The sequence below is a fragment of the Phyllostomus hastatus genome, unplaced genomic scaffold (genome assembly GCF_019186645.2).
Source record: "Phyllostomus hastatus isolate PE091 unplaced genomic scaffold, TTU_PhHast_1.1 phas_scaffold_12, whole genome shotgun sequence".
NCBI lineage: Eukaryota > Metazoa > Chordata > Mammalia > Chiroptera > Phyllostomidae > Phyllostomus > Phyllostomus hastatus.
This window is the reverse complement of record NW_025334007.1, coordinates 1,884,079-1,903,828: the sequence shown is the minus strand read 5'-3', so window position 1 is coordinate 1,903,828 and position 19,750 is coordinate 1,884,079. Positions and strand designations below refer to the sequence as shown.

The following is a 19,750-nucleotide window of genomic DNA, read 5'->3' as shown; positions in this document are numbered from 1 at the left end:
GCTGAAATATCTGGGGGGACTTGTGGCCAGGCAGTCTTTCGAATCCATGCTAACTCTTCCTACATTCTTCATGTAAAACTTTCAATGTACATATCCAGTATGTATTTCTTGATAATACAATGTCCCAATGTATTGGTTTGGGAATACATAGGAACTTTTTAAAATGCTCACATGTGAACATGAACACACGTATACATAGATGCATATATTTAATTTAATGTGAACAAAAAATAACACGTGAAAAATACCTCAGAAAAATACTCAAACCAAAGCAGATATTTAGTTAAGGTTTAAGCAATCAGTGACATGGAAGATATTTATTATTTTTTGTGACTTTGAAATGACCATTTTAATGCTTCCAATGCATTCTGAATTGTTTTTGTTAAGCTCAAAAGTTTTCCTAGTTTTTTGGCCTGGCAAATGAAAATATCTTTATTCAAATGCTCTTCATCTGAAGAGGCACTAGTAACCTCGAAATATAGTGAAATGCTATTTATAAAACTATATAACCTAATTCTAAATAATATGATTTTGATAATTACCCCCCGTTCTATTCTCCTTTTAAATAGTCACAAGTATTTGATATGCCTATAAGAAAAGGAAGCTACAAAACAGATATTTTGGAACTATTGGTAGGTGGATATTAAACTACTAAAAATAACATCTTGATGAGCTTAGCAGGCATCTTCTAAGGTCAAGTATCTATTTTACAAAGTAAACCTATGTATGCAAATGTTTCTAACAATGAGACATATGTGTTTATATGTGCATATAGTTATACGCATATGCACACAGAGTGAAGACAGATAGCTATGTGTATGAAAAGCAGCTGGTAGCAGTATTTTCTGATTAGAAAGCTAATGTGCTATACGCCATTATGGGTTAAACACTTACATTTAGTAGATGAGAGAATAACGATTTTTAACATAATTTTCTTTGCGAATAAACTGTTAAAATAATTAAATTATCTATGCTATGTAGAAATCAAATCAAATACATAGCAATAACGACAAATAATCTCTCTCTCACTCATTCTCTCATTTGTCTTGCCCTGTGCGAAACTGTTTCTCAAGGCCAAGTGTCCCTACATTCTTATAAAGAGGGCCCCCTTTTCCCCCCTCTCTTCCAGGCTAGAGCGGTTCTATTATTTCATGTTTGGTCATTTCTTCTTCTTCCTCTTCCTCTTGGTTTTTAATCTACTAGGTCAGAACAACAAAATAATGAAGTTTATTAGAATGATCTCTAAAATCAGGAGTGATTTTTTTTTTAATCTTCAAAAAAGGACCTGAATAGTCCTCTCCTTAAGAACTTTCAGTGAATTTTGCTTCGTGAACTTTATGAAATCAATGTACCAATCCGGTGGCTTTTTGTTCCACTCCTTTTCTGGTCCTTGGCCATGCTCCACGTAATTTATAACCATGTCCATGCAACCTCCAAATAAATGAAGTACGGCTCTGGGTACAGAAACTAGTGTGTTTAATGATATTTTCCTAAAATTATATACTTGGGCAAGTTATAAATAAGTTTGCAAACATGAGTCACCGGAAAAAAAACATTTTTTCTCTTATCAAGATTATGCTCAATTCTTAGGGTTTGGTAACTTTAAGGACACCTTGGTCTTTACAATCAAGATAATTTCTCCTGAAATAGCTTGTTTTCTGTCAATGTTCCAAAAACTAATTATCCTTGTATTTTCCCAGGGTAAGAATTCTAATGTGAAATTGCACTGTTCTGGCCAGCAAATTTTCCAGTTTTGAACCTAAGAAACCCTATTCACACAATCCCGTCTACATTCACCTTATCTATTTTAAAAGGGTAATTAACTGAAGCCTTAATATACCTTCTATTTCCCAAACCTCTTTGTGAAAGCAGCTACAAAAAAATAAACTGTTTTGCCAAATGAAAACAACTTTGTTCATTTTTCATCTCTCAAAACTTTTCAGAATACTGGTTTAATTTGCCCACTTTTTGTATCCAGAGCATTATTTTTTAAGATTGTAAGAATTAGATAAAACCATGAATCTAAAAATGTCCTGTGAATCACAGAGCTAAGTGAAATATTTGGCATGGCTTTTTATGGGGAAACGAAGAACACAAAGAAAGCACACACATTAACGTGAATTTCCAATTTGGCATCTTCATGTTTTCAGTTTTCAATTTTGACAAAGCACAGGAGCGGTAGTGCTTTTGTGTTAAATTACACTGTTTTGTCGTATTTTCTGGATTCCAAATAGCACTACCAAAAGATGCTATTATGGAGTCTCTATGTGTATGAAACAAACAAACAAAAAAGGGATTTCAATCTGGAGGATGAAAATATCTATAAACAAGCAAATACTGTTTTGTTACATTTATTACATATAAGTATATACACTAAAAATACAGAACAAACTGACAGTTACTAGCGGGGAGAGGGCGGGGATAACGGTGGGGAAGGGTCATCAAGGAACATGTATAAAGGACACATGGACAAAGTCAAAGGGGACAAGGATCAAGGGTGGGAGGTGGAGGTGGCTGGGGTGGGGCGGGTGCTGGGGGGAAAATGGAGTCAACTGTACTCGAACAACAATAAAAAAAGAAAAACAATTAATAAATGAAAATAGCCCTGGCTGGTGTGGCTCCGTGGACTGAGCATCAGCCTATGAGCCAAAGGGTCGCTGGTTTGATTCCCAGTCAAGGCACATGCCTGGGTTGTGGGCCAGGTAACATGGATGCTTCTCTCCCTCTCTTTCTCCCTCCCTTCCCCTCTCTCTAAAAATAAATAAATAAAACCTTTAAATATATATATATATATATATTAGGCAGGTGTTGTGATGCCCTAATCCACTCTTTCTGCATATTTTTCTTGTATTTGTTTCTCCCACATGAGAAGAGGAAGTGCAGAATCTTACTGCAGCAGACAATGCCTGTGGGGCCGGCAGTTACTGTCTGCGAGGCCACATGAACGGGAGACAGCCTGGGTTTCGGGGCTTCCCTTTCTCATTGTCAAACTTCAAGGAACCAACATAGGAACTTGACGGGAATGGCGTCCCTCCACACGAGTAAGTATCTCCCAATTGATAGTGCCAAGACTTTGTATTTCATAGGTCAGTAAACTACTACGGAAAATGTCAAGGAACCTCATCAAATTCCAACCTTTATTTTTTCTAGTAAAGGGCATTGTCACAACATAACAATAAAACAGCAAGAAAGAAAAAAGATGAAAGGAAGGCTATTTTATGACCCCTCCTACCAACACCAATGGCAGAAAGCCACACTTTCAGAGCAAAGGACAACTGTCCTATAAACTCAGCTCTATAAAAAGCATAACATATTTGCTCTTATTTTTTCCTTTTCCTGTGGATGAGTGAAAACCTTCACGTAGTAGTAGACTGGCATTGAGACACCACTTTTTGTAAGAATACAGAACAAATAATTCTGAGCTGTAGAGAATTCCACAAGAAGATGATCTCTACCCATTCATTCATTCGTGTAAAATGTTGTTAGTGAACATCTACTCTGTGGCAGAATCTATATATTGGGAAAACACTAGTCAACAAGACAAACTCTCTGCCTTCACTGAACCTGAATGCTAATGGAACAAGAGAGATTATAAACAAGTGGACAAATAAACCTTACATTTTTCAGATCATGGTAAGTACTACTGTTAAGGGAAGTAATCTGGCTAATGTTATAGAGAACATGACAGAGGGGTGAACAGGGTCTTGTGAACTACATTAGACAGGACGTTGAAGAACGTATTTGTTCTCCATCCTGAAAGATGACAGGAGACGAGCACAGAAAGACCCAGAAAGGAAGTCCCAAGAAAAGGAAGCCACACTGAGAAGACTGAAGTGAAGGACACGTGGGCAAGTTTGAGGAAAGAGGAAGGTTTCGGAACAGTACGTTAAAGAGACTCTTTTGCACTAGGGAGGCTAGTGAATAAAAGGGTCTAGATTCCTCAAAATAATTTTTCATGCAAATAGTCACCTGTATCTACGATGCAAGGACCTAAAACAGAGTGTGGATGATATTACTCGTATGTTTCATACATATTTGTAATTGCCTAGATATTAATGAGTACTAAATTTGAATTTCGTAGATGAGAAAAGGAGTTTTGATATTACAGATTACTGTATTTGTCAAAGAATTCATTTACTTATATTTTGCCAACCAGACATTCTATTAATTCAGAATTAACTAACTAGTATGGAAAACTATTCGCATAGATCTCCTGGAAACTTCCACAGTTACTTTATCCTGACAATAAATGCCCATGCATTGCTACCCAGCTAAACAGCTAATACTCCCTCTAAATTATGAATTAATCTAAACATCTTAAATTTGTGGACATGAAGTCTTGGTTTTCATTTTATCCATGTACTTTTTATCCATGGATTAGCCACCACTAAATAAAACTTTCCTCTATTTAGCAGAGGTTAAAGGAGCCATTTTACTTTTTTAAAATTGCTCATGATTACAGAGTATAGTCTTTTTTGTATGTGTATATTATGTGTTGGATACTTTGGAAGATGAAGGAACTGGAAGTTTGAAAACTGGCTAGGAAGTAATAATATCTAAGAAATCGTGTGATAATCACCTGAATTAGAAATTTTCAGTGAAGTACTGGTTAATGCCTTAAAAGTGAGTCCATTGTGGTATGATAAACATTCAATATAATGTTTAAGTACAAATATTAAATATATAATGTTAAGTATGTATTTCAGAACTATTGGTTCAGTCATCTTAGACTTCCATTCAGTTCTATTACATAGCTGTCTGTTACTTACTGAATACTACACTCAGAAGATTAGATAGATAAAAGGGTAACAATCATAGAACTTTTAAAACAAAATTATGTTATGAAGTGTCTGTGAATAAATGCATTTGTATTATTAAAAATAAAACTAAATTTCAAATGCCCTTTTAGGTTTCAAAAGCCATCGGCTCATAAAGGAGAGCAGAAGAAATATCCGAAAACTTGGCAGATTTGAAGACACTGTACCCCTTGTTTCCTTTCACGAAATGCAAAGTTAGGAAAGCTATACACTTGAATTAATTTTATTCATCTGTTCTAAGAATATGTTCCATACAATGAGAGTCTTAAGTAACCATTGAAGAATCAGAATGATTCACAGATGGTGCGAGTGCTTTAATTATTTATAACCAGTTGTTTCGTACACGCTCAGAAGGATATTTCCAACCCCACCGCAGAAGCCATCTAAGCTCCCTTCCAGCTGGTGTTCCATATTTTGAAAGCAAATTTAGATTGGAGAAAATTACACTTTTTATTGTTGTGTTGCAAATGGAGGTCAAATTGCTGTGTATAAATTCTTGTACTTTTTTCCTCCTCATTGTATGAGTTATATTTGTCAAATATCACGTCTTCGGATGATTGCAATGGATTCACCAATGTTATTTTACGTTTTGTGTTGTCTGGCTCATGAGAGACGCTGGATAAATGTTTATTGAATGAAAGGAATACCAATTCAATGTATCCAAAATAAAAACTTGAGTTTCTCTGTAGATTCCAAGTGTATGGAATTCCAATTTCGCTGAACCTTTATCATTATCAGGAGATTTTCATTAAACACAAATAAAAAAGGGAAGATACTGATATAAGAAATCAGTGTCCCCACCACCACCAAAGAGACAAGAGCAACAAATTTTTAATAATTAAAAATTGTATCTTGATGTTGGGAATTCAGGTCAGTTACATGACAAAATTTAGGTTGTTATAACAACTAGAGACACTTTCTGTGAAGATGCACTCATGCACAGCTCACTGGTCTCACACAAAATGTGTTACCTCACAACAAAATAATCGCTATGCGAAACTATTTCTATCAGACTAAGATACTTTACTTAATGTCCTTATTCACAATGAGAAGTAATAAAGTGTTCCAAAATAGTTCTATCAAATGTAATAATTTCTAAGGCATTGTCATTTCATGGCAGAGAATATTCATTTTATTGAAACAAGTCACTTTGTTGCCAAAAATGAGATATTTACTCTAATTTTAGAAATAAAATTATATAATAAAACTACAGATATCAGCAATACATCAGAATCAATTTTATGTGTTTGTGAAATGTATATAATTATTATTTACCATCAGTGTCTCTGAACATTGTGTTAAATTTCCACTTAATAGCAAAATTTGATATAGTATATTATTATTAAAAGATAACAGTATTTTATGTCTATCTAAATATTTGACACCAAATTGTCTTGTGACTGTTGTCCTTCAGTGTACCTTTAATTCAGGAGATGAACAGCATACAGAAGTACCTATCTAACTAAACAATATCTGTATATGTTATTATAAGCAGTGAATGTAGTTTAATACATTTTTATTATATTTTAATGTATTGGGCAATTTAGAACCAGTCATTTGAGATAATATTTCTAAGGTGATATATAATATAAACCTTATTTATAAAATGATGAATTTGTTTAAACTTACAAGAAGATAAAATTGCAATTACATCTTGTTTCACACACGTTAATAGCTTTGGACTGGAGAGATTCAGAACCAAAGTCCTGTGTTCATGTAGTTGCTTACTGTCCTTTTCCAATTCAACTGATGTTCTTAAACCTCCATTTTTAGTTTGGATAATTCATTTTATTTCAATAATTTATTTTTTTTCTGTGTCTACTTCCAAAACTTCATACTCTATTTTTATCAGGTTAATGGTTATTAGAAAATGAACATACACAATGAATTTTGCATGGTCTTCTTCTAAGCATTAAGAAGACTTTAATGTGATTTTATTCATCACTGATCAACTAGTTCATTCATCCATTTATGCAACAAATATATGTATAGTACCTACTACTTGCTAGTCTCTGTTTTTGGTTCTGAGGGCATAGCAGTAAAAAAAAAGAAAGAAAGATGGTAATTCCTTCATTTTTGGAGCTTTCATCCTAGGGAAGGAGATAATACGATAAAGATTGGCAATATTTGTCACTTTCCAGGTAGTGTATTTTATGGAGAAAAATAAACGGGGAAAGGGTTGACTGAGAGAGAGAGACTTGAAGGCAGAGAGGCGGAGACGGAGGGGCCACGGAGACAGCTGGAGGAAGAGGGTTTAGGCATAGGAACACATTCATGCAAGGGGGCCGTGCCTGACACGTTCAAGGGAAAGTGCAGAGGTCAACGTAGGTGAAGCAGAGCCAACAAGAGCTAGCAGGGGTGTCCAAACTTTTGGCATCTCTCGGCCACACTGGAAGAATTGTCTTGGGCCACACATTAAATACACCACAACAGGTAATCACACAACAAAAATCTCATCATGTTTTAAGTACATTTACAATTTTGTGTTGGGCCGCATTCACAGCCATCCCAAGGCCCGTGGGCCGCAGGTTGGACACCCCTGAAAGAGTTAAGGCCAGAGAAGTAATAAGGGACCAGATCACGTATCCCCTGAAATTCATGTAAGGATTTTGCATTTCACTTTAAAATAGATGAGAATCCATCAGAGCGTCTTGATCCAATAAAGACACACACTGGCTTTCTATTTTCAAGTGATGTCTCTGCTTATTGTGTTGAGAATGGGTAAAGGGCAGCATGGGTAGATTTGCTCCAAAAACTGTGGAAGGGGTGTGCTACCACTGCAGTGAGTGAAAGGAGAGGAGCTTGGCTGTATAAACGTAATGTTCATGAGCTTATACCTGTTATCAAAGCCATGAGGCTGGATGAAAACAGCAAGGCAGGGAGTTCAGACAGAAAACGAAAAATGCCCAAAGACTCAGGACGGAGGCATTCCAACATTAGAAGAGAGATGGAGGTACCAGCAATACACAAATGAGACAATTTTACCTACGACCAATATGTCTTTCATCTTTTCCCTTTGTTTTGCATTTTATGTGCTCATCAGGTTTCCTTACATCTTAAACCTTGCATCCGGAGGTCATTCTCCTTCTGCTTAAAAATTACCCTTCAGGTGCATACATGCCATGGATTATTATGGAGGCTTTCAAACTGTTTACAGAATTTTTTTTCACCAGCATAGAGAAGATGTAAGACATAGTGACTGATAACTTAATGAACACAAGTAGTGGCTAATTACAAGACAAAAACAGACAACGGCCCTGAGGACTCGGGTGAGAATCTCCTGCTAGTAAAGTGTCTCTCAGATTTTTGTCTGTTCCAACAGATCTTTATTTCAATGTCACTCTCAAAAGAAGATGTGGGCTGAGTGTGTGTTTACACAATGGATTACTAGGCAGTACTATAAAAGAATGAACGCTTGCCATTTGCAACAACATGGATAGACCTGGGGCTGTTATGCTAAGTGGAGTAAGTCGGGCAGAGAAAGACAAATATCGAATGGTTTCGCTTACATGTGAAAAACAAAGACTGACTCATAGAAAAAGAGACCCAGGAGATGGTTCCCTGAAGGGAGGGAGTAGGGGGATGAAAAAGGGAAGGTGAATATAGTCACTAATGTTATGGTAAGTTTATACCATGACAGATGGTAACTAGAATAAAGGTAGTGATCACACAGTAAGGTATAAAAATGTCGAACCACTATATTGTACACCTGAAACTAATATAACCAATATAAGATTTTATACCAACTATACTTACATTTTTTTAAACAAGAGTTTCTATAACTATGCCATAATAGGTTCATAGGTAGTTTTTTGTTCATTGTTTTTGAAAACATTATTCTAACACCATCTGGCTTTTATCACTGCCCTAAAATCAGCTGTCCTTGTTTGGATCTTTACTTTCCAGGTAATCTGTCTTCTTCAGCTGTGTGGAAAATTTTCCCTTTGCATTTGGTATTTTCTGTATTTGACCTTCTCATAGCCTTTCCTTATCCTTTCTTTTATATTGTCTATTTTTAGTCTCTCTTGATGCATTTTACGTAATTGATTTTATGCATCTTCAAATTTCCTAATTCTCATTTCTGTTCTCTCTAGTCTGATGTTTCCCTTGTCCACTGAATTTATTACATTTCTCAATTTCCAGACATTCCACTTGATTCTTTTTAAAACAAACTTCTTGACCATTAATTTTTATTGTCTCTTGTCCCTAGTTCACACATTTGATGCAAACTTTTACTACCTTGAAAATATTCAATGTATTTATTTTACATTCCATATCAGATTCATTCACTATTTTCTATCTTTGAGAGCTGCATTCTGCTGCTGGTTTTCTCATGTGAATTGCCATTTTGAGGCTAAACTCATGTTCTTAGAACTTCACCTGTGGGAATTATTTAAGTCTAGATTTCAGCAGCGTTAAACTAGAATGTATTTATATTTGCATCTTTTAGGTACATGGAACACAACCAATGGAGAAAAACTTACATTTTTAGCTTTTGCTTTTTCAGGACACCCAGCACTGTAACCTCCGGATACCAACAATTGTGCATATTGTCTTGTGACCATAAGAATATTCTGGAACTTCTTTAGGCATTTTTGGTGCTTCATTATCTCTCTTAATTCTATAAGGAAGGAGTTATTAACTTTATCTTGAGGCTCAGTATTGTGTCAAAGTGTCCCAGGTAATGAGAGACTCAAGATACAAACCTAAGTTTTCTTACTCAGAGTATAAAAGTTATTACACAGTATCAAAGGTTTTCTAGCATGGGTAACCTGCTTTATAAAAAGGGACCCAGGCTTAATTGTGCAATGGTAATACAACAGAATTTTGGAGACTTTTAATTGACTCATTTACTATCATAGCTTTCGATTAAGTAAGTCATTCCTGTTGGCATATGTATGTGCCCCGCTTCTTTTATAAGGTATTTAAATATTCTCTATGCTTTGTAAATTTATTTCAATTCATATTGGCTGGAATACCAGTGTCCTTATTCAATTTGTGGGATCATATCTTCCTTAAGTTCTGAGAAATTTTTAGCCATTATTCCTTAAATATTATGTTGGGTATTCTCCCAGTTTTCTGCTTTTTAAATTATATTAGACATAGCATTTCTTAATTCTGTTCTTTCAGTCTGTCCTTTATATTTTCCATATTTTTAATTTTATGTGGTATATTCTGATAATTTCACCATAATGACCTTCTAATTTTTTTTTAATTTCTTAATTAGGAGTTTAATACATCTACTTAGTTCTTTATTTCAATGACTAGCTTTTGGTTCCTGTAAGTGTTCCTTGTTTCCATCATAAATACCTGTGTCTTTTCATAGTGTTTTATAAATTAATACATATTTTATACTTTTAGCTCATAATTATTTTCTACATATTTACTTCAGACTATGCAAAAGTTTTCTATAATTTTCAGTTCATGAGGTACTAATTCTCTTGATCATTGTTACATGACCCTAAGTCACAATGTATTATTTCTGCATGTGGGTGGTACTATTTTGTTGTGAAGTAATCTGCAGTGTTCACGTGTCTGTAAGGCGCTCCCAGAAGGCTGATTTATTATATTATTCTGAGGGAGGACTCCAAGGGTCTTATATCAATCTGCAACCAACTTTATGTAAATTTCTCAGTGCAAGAGTGTAGAATCTTGTGATCAGTGTAAAAAAGTAGATCCCCCTCATTTAGTTTTCATTTTGACATAAGATTTTTTCCCTCTGGCCACAGTCCCTGGCAGATGAATTGAGTTTGTGATGACTTATCTATTCCCTCTCTACATGCCAAGAAAAATGTAGGTTCTGTTTTAGGCAGGGGTTTAATTCACATCTCGTGGTAACATGTTATGTAACGCTACACGTTTTCTACTAAAAGGTCTTTAAAACTTTCTCCTAACTGTCAGGCCTTCGGTGCAGGTGCAGTATCATACGATGCACCCATTTGTGGCAACAGGGGGAAGAGAGGCTCCATCGTACATCTGAGGTCAACTATGTGTTTAAAGCTTTATAAAATTCCATTTTATTAGGAATTCCCATATACTGGAAATGAGGGATGAGCAAATCTGTCAGTCTGTCATTTTCCCTGAAGTTGATTCTAGCTGAACATACTCTATTTACTAAACAGCCATTACACTGATTCTAATACATCACGAGATACTAGAAAAGACTGCTACGGAAACAGCAATAAATATTATGATCACAAATAATCTAGACAAATGTAAAATCTTAACTTGTCTAATTTCTTTCTTAGCTCTTGTGGTATGTTAATTACAAAACAGAACCTGAGAAAAGCAACATTCTATCAGCAGCTCTCTCCCTGGTTCATTTTCCTTAGCAACCATTATTAGTCTTTTATATTCACAACTCTGTTTACTAAAGCACATTCTGTCTCTGAAGAAGAAAATTGTTTACGTTGCCCAATTCTCCAAGGATCTTACATTGGAAGCTGACAATCTCTATTGATACTCCAAGGCAAAGAAAAACTATGTGTGGTGATTATGCAAAAAAAATATGTTCCCTCCTTATTTAAGTCTCAAAATTAATTGGTTACCATTATGTGATGGGAGAAAAGACACACCAAAGAAAAAAGTGAGTGACGGACTATCACACCCAGGTTTGCACATTATTTTGGCAATCAGCTCTGTGCTTATTTTTCTTGTATTCTCTGTTTTTTTACATCCAAAATAATGGTACAGTGATGCTTTCCCCCTTTTTTTCTTTTGTGTAGAACACTAGTTCTTCACAACCACTGAAACAGGAGTCGTATCATGAAAATGAAACAAAATTTCCCCCTTTGTATGGCAACTCTCCAGATGCGAAAGAAAGTCTGCAGAATCTATTCCCCTTGTAGAAATTCATAATCACATTTGCATATCAAAAGCCCTGAAAATTTCTAGAGTAAGGAGACTTTGCTTAATCCGGTGTTTCTCAAACTTATTTGAACACTTGATTTTTTTTCTTTCTTTTGAATAATTCCCACAATATTTTTGGAAGCACTGAGGTCAAGTTTGATATCTTCCATATCTTACATGGACCCTTGGACACAGCTCATTAACTTAATTTTTCTTATTATAAAATGGCAATGAAAATACTACTTGCTTCTGGGAGGTTATTAGCTGGATCAAACCAGACATATGTGAAATCTCTTTGTAGATGTAAAATTCTATTTAAATTCAAACAATCTTTAAAAATTAATGGAAAATGTTCACACTATGAATTGTTTTCATTTTATTGAATTATTCACTTAAAGACTGACTTTTATAATACATGTCTTGTGGCATTTGATGTGAATCTACTAAAAATTAATTTTCTATCAACCTTTCAAGAACTTGTATATTTGGGAAATGTATATTTCTAATGTTGTTAAAATCCTTTCTTCTAATGTACTCTCATGTAGTTAAAGCTATCCTTTGCAATACATTCCTGTAAACTTCCTCATCTTCACCCTTCACCACCTCTAAGTTAGGTTTCAAGAACTTTCAGTCTAAGTATATACCCTTCCAAAAGTAACTCCACTAAAATCTGCTATTCTGAGCAGCTGTCTTAAACTCCCAATTGGCATGCATAATTACAAGGAGTATAAACTTCTTTCTAAAAGAGAAAAAATACCTATTAAGTACTAGCTGCCTAGATCATACATCAAAGTTCTATTGACTGTTTGCTGTTCCTAAATGGCAGGGCGGCTAAGGTAAACACCTATGTAAATATCTAGGCAAAAAGTATTTCATTAAGAAGCAGTATGTGCAAAGGTCCTGAGGTGGAAATGATCTTGGTGTGTTTGAGTAGAGAACCTTTTATGCCTCTATGGCAGCACAACGGCGAAAAGGGTGATAAAGCTGGAGTAATGGCAGTCAATAGGCAGGGCCCAGTGAGTTAGAGACGGAGGCTGCTGAAGTCACACCGGTGAGAGGTGCTTCCCCTGCAGTCTAGGGTTTCCACAGTGCAGATGCGGAGGGGCGGCCCCACTACAGATGTGTTTTGCAGGCAGAGGCATAGGATTTGAAAGGAATTACATGGATAACGTAAGAGAAGAGAGGAATCAGGCATGATGTCTAGGTGTTTGACCTAAGTGAAAGCGCAATGTGCACTCAGAGCTCGGGAAGAGCCAATTTACGTAAGGGAGGAAATCAATTATTCTTGACTTGGCTACGTTATGTTTGAGATACTTCTGTTAGGCATCCAAAATAAGAAGTTGAATAAGAAGTTGTCAGCATTATTTACTTGGGATTTGAAACTACAGGATATCCAGGGCAAGTGGAGTTGTATTAAGAAAAGGGACATTTAATGAGAGAATCTCGTGACATGCAACTACCAGACCAGACAATAACATGACAAGCAACTACTGGGCCCAACAATACATGACATACAGGTACCTGGTAGGGTTATATTACAACGGGCAGCTACTACAGCAACAAGCAGCTACCGGGCTGGGCGATATTGTGAGAGGCAGCTATTTTTATGACAGATAGCCAATGTCACAAGAAGCAGACACTGTCCTGACAGGCAGCCACTATCGTGAGAGGAAGACATTACTGAGAAAGGCAGCTGCAGCTACTATTGTTAGAGGCAGTTACACAGGCTGGATTATGTCATGACAGGCTTCTACACCGACATTTCCGTTATAGTCTATCATAATAAGGGGGGAAATACAATATGGTTTCAAATGAAAAAAGAGAAACAGAAAAGAGACATTTACTTTCCTTCTTCTAAGATGTTTGTATTGTTTGTCTTTTTAAAAATTTTCATTGAGCTTACTGGGGTGATGTTGGTTAATAAAATTACATAGGTTCCACAGGTACGATTCTATAATACACCATCTTTATGTTGCATTGTGTGTTCACCATTCCAAGTCAAGTCTCTCTCTGTCTCAGTTTATCCCCACTATATCCTCTCCTACCTCCCCTACCCTCTTTCCCTCTGGTGATCGCCATACTGTTGTGTGTGTCTGTGAGTTTGCTTTGGTTTTTCTTTTTGCTTATATAGCTCTGACATAGACATAGTCCCCAAAGTGCACTAATTTTACACTACTAGCCTATTTCTGAGTCTTTATCTCTTAAATAGGAACAATTAATTCCTGAGTTTTAAACTCAGGTACCAAATGTTAAGCACTATACAGTCCTGCCTACAATCTTGAATTGCCCAGGTTAACATATGAAAGAGTAACTGAAAATCAGTCAGACCAACAAAGCCTAACATTTCTATCCAGAAAGAATGGAAAGGGACATTTAAGGGAAAGAAGGGAACAACAGAAGGTAAATGCAGAAGGAGTTAAGAAATTTTGAAGCTATGACCATCTCTGCTACATCAGGGCCATTGTAGCATTATTCTAAATATAACTTTTGGTTAAGTTATTTGCTTGTGAGTATCTCAAATGTCTTCATCAAAGACTAACTGGGAAGGATAACCCCAACCAGTGCACATTTGAAATCAGTTTTCCTTAAAGATTATTTATTTATTTATTTGCTTTAGATAGGGGAAGGAAGAGAAAAAGAGAGGGAGAGAACTATCAATGTGTGCTTGGCACTCAAGCGCCCCTGACTGGGGGCCTGGCCCTCAACCCTGGCATGTGCCCTGACTGGGAATTGAACCGGTGGCCCTTTGGTTTGCAGGCTGGCACTGAATCCACTGAGCCACACCAGCCAGGGCTAAAATCAGTTCTTTCATGTATGTTAACAATTGGTGAAATACAACGGAATATAAAGATACATCTTGTATATAGCTATCTATCCTCTGTCATCTTTTAAGTCTAATTAAAATTCAAAGTCAAATATAATTGCAATATTAAATTGATTATTCTTCATGTATATTGTTATTGCTTCTATTATCATGGAAAATCAAGAGTTAACATAAAAATATTTTCACTATCTCAAGGCCCTTCAGAATTTTGAATCTTTCAGATATAAAATCAAGAAGAAATGCTTTGTGGGGAAAATACATCCTATTATTTTACTCTAAGTTATTTTTAAATTTTATACTGGTTTATGTATCCTTACTTCATTTTACCCAACATTATATTATTATCCTTTACAAATATTGTTGAGACCCTATTATATGTAATTATGTAATGACATTTTAAGTGGGTTTTATGGAGATTTTTGATCTTGTGTCTACTTAACTATAAAGTGTTAATAACTTACCTTTACCAGGCTATAAAAAATTTTAACCCTGTGTATAAAGTGGGTCAAGATTTGGGGGAAATTAGAATGGAGAAATTAGTAGTCAGATAATTTAAAACAAAGCACTTGGCCCTGAATAACTTAGTAAATCAAGGCAAAAATACTTTCCTTGAATTTTCTTTATGGTTGTCTTAAACATTCAATTCTTTTCGCTTCCACAGATACAGGCTTTCTGTTAGTGTAAGCTTGAGTGATTTATAACACATTATGTTCATAACATCTAATATGAAGAAAAATAGACTGAAATGTACAATCAGCTGTAATTGGAATTCAAATGTAATATAGCTTAAAAATATCTTACATTACTTCTTTCAATTTCTCAGAATATTCAGCTACTGTTAAATCTTAGGGTACTGGATTTCACAGAAAAGAATGAATGTATTCATGGATTTTTCTAACATGTAAAAATTCACAGTAATATGAAGTATATTTTCCCTTGGTTACTAAGAAGTATTGAGACAATTATATGGTTATAGAGTTACATTAATTGTCCTAGACATATTTTCCAATATACCTCATATTAAATAGAATCAACAATATTATAAAAGAAATTTGCCCAACATGTCTCATGTATGGATTGAAACAAATGAAACTGCCATTACATAGGTCAAAAATGGTTGACTATCTGTTGGTTGCATGATTCAACCTAACAGAACTATAAAGCCTTATTTTCCACTCTGACATCCTGGTTTTGTGAGGAGCACTCTGCTCAATTCCAGAGTAGTGACCATTCCTCTTCACTGTGTACTTTCTCTGAATAGAATCAAAACATGTACGTGTTAGAAAATCCTCTGATTTATACCTTATTACAAATATCTAAGAAGACCAAGAGTCCAATGATCAATTGCCTTTTCAAAGAAAGAATCACAAAATTTCCTGCCAGCTGTTTGAAAGAAAAGTGGTGCCTTTCTCTTTGATTTGAGATACTTCAGGAGTCACAATATTTAATGTTTTCCATGTGCCATCAATGATCAACCATCTTATGAGGCATCCATTTCTTTATTAAACCTTTTAACCCATTAAGCAGATAAGCCAGGTTTGAGGGCTAAACTATTAAAGTCAATGACATAAGGGCTTATGCAAGGTGATATAAGAAGATGATGCACAAAAGATTTATCATTTACCATGTATACATTAAGAAAGTAAAAGTAGCGTGAGATGATCTCAGAGAAGCAATTTTTTGATCAGACACTGAAATAAAGTAAATGTATGATAAATTGACAAATTCACATTGCCAATGTTATGAAAAAATGATGCAGCAAAGAGATGTATTTTTCAATTTTGATAACGGGGCTGCTTGCTACGCTCTGTTAAATGATTGTATTTTTAATCTGAAAAATTAACCGCTAGTGTTACAGAAGCCCTAAGTGAGGGGAAACTACTCTCAGAATGCATATTAGAAGTTTGGAATTGCACCCGAATTTTGCTGTGGTTTTCATTTTGTTTTGTTAGTAGGCCTCTGTTATTAAAGTACTAGTTGCAAACACATACGTGGGTTTGCCAGTAACAACTCACAATTTGTGCAAAGTTGAGTCTTCGAAACTGAGCAAATTTGCTCTCAATTTCCCTCCAGCGATTGCTGAGCTGGATCTGAGTTGGCTCCACTGCCACTGCAGCCCCATCCTCAGACAGGCCCTCAGCTTGCCTGCGCACTGCATTCAGCTCCTCTTTCTTCTGCTGCAATTCACGTTCAATTTCCTATTGAGCAAAACCAATACAGGGCCCAGGGCAGTTAGCTAACCACGTCAACCAACCTGCAAGCAGCACACACTTCTCCCAGAAATTGCATAGGCTGTTGTCATTTTATTGTTCATTTCTCAGAATTTACAGATATGGAAGCCTCCGCTGTCATCTTCACCCAAGGGTCCAAATATTATTGCAGTTATTTTTGACTGCTCAGCTTTAGATATCATAATTAAGAAAATATTTCAATTGATCTAACATTTCTCTCTCTTCTAAATGCCTCTGCCGTTTTGGGGGTGGACCCAAATTGGAGTGATTACTTATTGTTAGGGACTGGATATCCATATATGGAATATAATTTAGAGGGTAAATGAGTAACTTATTTATTTCTCTGTAATAAAGTTTTGAGGGACTCGACAGAGAATGAAGCAAACTAAAAAGTGTAAAATAATAACAGAAAAAAAACATCTTCAGACAAGATGCAAATAAATCTACAGAGATTTGACAATGATGTGTGAAGACGCTCTTGATGAAATGAATGTGCTAACATGAGAAAGAAGCCGTCCATATACCGATAAGTCATTTGTTCATCTGGAACAAAGATACACAAAGTCAATTACAATCTCACCAGAAAACACATGACATTTCTTCATTCATTTTTACATTGTCTAAAAATAAAACAGTTTATTCATTCAACATTGTGTCAGTTGAAAAACACTTACTACAATACATTTACTGAAACAAAATACAGTACAAGGAAATACACCAAATCAGAGAGAACGCTAATAGAAGAAACGGCCACATCAACATTTTAAATATGATCCACACAGTTTAAGTTAAATAAATAAAATGGCAGCAATGAAATCTAGGATTGACATTCTAAAACAACATTACCTTTATTTTCCTCTCATCTCTCGGTTCAGGTAAGCTGGCTAATTTTTGTTCAATGTCATCCAAGCATTTCAGGAGATCATCAGCCTGCCTCTTGTACTGATACCACTGATGAGAAATTTCTAGAGCCTTTTTTCTTCTTTGAGACCTCAAATCCTGTTCATGGTGCAGATATTATTAAAATATCAATATATACGTATAGTACACTTCTGGCTGTAGTTACTTAAACATAATCTGAGTCCCTCACCTTCTTGTACAACTTTGGTTAAATTTCCATTAAAATGCTACACATACAAATAGACGATCAAATTATGTACTGATGTGGCAGGACCTATGTACACGAAGCTAGGAAACCTGAACAACCTACTTCAAGTATTTTCTCTTGGCATGTTTAAACTGGACTGGAAATCCTGTTATATTTAATTGAGTTAATGAGTCCCCAAGTTATCATGTAGTCTATCTGAAATAATTTAATATGAATATAATTGAGCTACCTGCACAAACTTAAGTTTATATTTGACTTTTAAAATAGGTTAAAAACTTCTGAAATGGATATCTTATGTCCTGGGTTCATACACAAAATTTAAACTTTATGTAGCCAAATAACCACATTCATGGTTTTAGAAATCCCTGTAAAAAGTTTCATGGGCCATTAATATTTTATGATTCACAATATAAAATCACCTTATTTATCATATAAATTATTTCAAGCTCTATATGTAGAAGTGTGAAAATTGCATTTCTGTGAGTGTACATGAAAATGACAATTTAAATGTTATGAATTTTTTTTTCATTCAAGGCTTGTATGGCCAAGTTTTTCTTACTAGATCAAATCATGCTCCAAATGTAAACTGATGCACTATTTTAAAAAGAAAAGGGGTAGTACATGGTTTCCAATCAACCTGATGAAATAAATAAGGGTGACTGATATAATAAAGCGAAAAAGAGGTGATTAAGTATCTCGCTCTATATGAGCACGCTCAACATCTCCCCTGATCAATGGGATTTGTTGACATGACATTTTATGGTAACACCAGGGAACATAAGAGTTCAGAATAGTTTCCACTTCTTCAGAGCAGTGGCAATTGGAGTTTCATGTACAGATTTAACTGGAGCAAAAGAAAATACTGAGTCTCATAGAACTGATGAAATTCATTCCATCAGAAAGTTTTTACCGTCTTTGAAATGTTTCATAAGGACTAATTTCATTCAAGCCATTGGGCAGGTTAACACAGTCACTGAATTGGGTGGTATAGGTAGGCTTGTCAAGTGGAGTAGATTTTCATTCATTGCTTCTAGCACACATTTGCCGGAATAATCTAGATTTTCTTCTCCATTCTTGTTTAAAACAGGGGATGTAAAATTTACTGCAGTTTACATTTTTAGTTGAATCTCTAAACCCCCCATGGAGGTAATAAATGCCTGGGATGAGACAGATGGAATGCTGCTTTTTTCAAAGGTACCAAAATACAGCCACATGTGTGACAGTTGAACAGCGCCTTGTTCGTGACGCAGCTCATACCTTTGCCAGGAGAAAGAGCTTGTGTTCCTAAAATCTGAATCTCATTTTATTTCCTAAGCCCAAGGTGATGTGCACCGTGTAAAGATTAAACATTAAACACTGCTGTTCAGTAGGACACATATCATCATATGACCAGGATAGATGCTTTGGGAAGCTTGGTCACAGTCGGAAACGTGTGAATGACACAGATTTCTGACTTTCTGAGCACACTATGGCTTGCTCTTGCATTCCCTCAAGGAACAGGCCTTTTATATTTACTATATTTATCAGCAGTTACCTTCAGAACCCCTGCTGGCCAATTAGACTTTTCTCATGGATTACTTGCAGGCACAATATTGTGTAATTACTTTCTCAGCAGTGTTTACTTGATTGTCTGGCTATATGGGGAAAGGTTTTATACTCTTATTTGCATATAGAAAGCAGACTCCATCCACTTACTAGGTGGATCCACCTTCATAGCTACACAGCTATAAGAGAGTGATTTACAATGCGAAGCTCGGCTATTAACAGTGTTACAAAATCAGCCATGCGTGCAAATAGTGAATGTTGCAAAGCACATCAAAAAAGAGTTATCCCACAAAACTCTTCACGTGTCCAGCCTCAGCTCAAGAACTTTACAGGCAGTGTAATAGAAAAAAGAAACAATACTCTACTCTGCCCTTCC

The 19,750-nt window shown here is 35.5% G+C and overlaps 1 protein-coding gene across 4 annotated transcripts in view; it reads right to left on the bottom strand.

The window, feature by feature from the left end:
* The window catches only part of DMD (dystrophin), a 1,939,942-nt gene that overhangs the window by 1,121,958 nt on the left and 798,234 nt on the right, over window positions 1-19,750 (bottom strand). For all 4 annotated transcript variants that reach the window (XM_045855895.1, XM_045855896.1, XM_045855898.1 and 1 more), the window contains 2 exons: window positions 17,568-17,720; window positions 16,506-16,688 (listed from right to left, as the gene is read on the bottom strand). In XM_045855895.1, coding sequence (XP_045711851.1) covers window positions 16,506-16,688; window positions 17,568-17,720 — 336 coding nt within the window. The remainder of the gene's footprint in view (window positions 1-16,505; window positions 16,689-17,567; window positions 17,721-19,750) is intronic.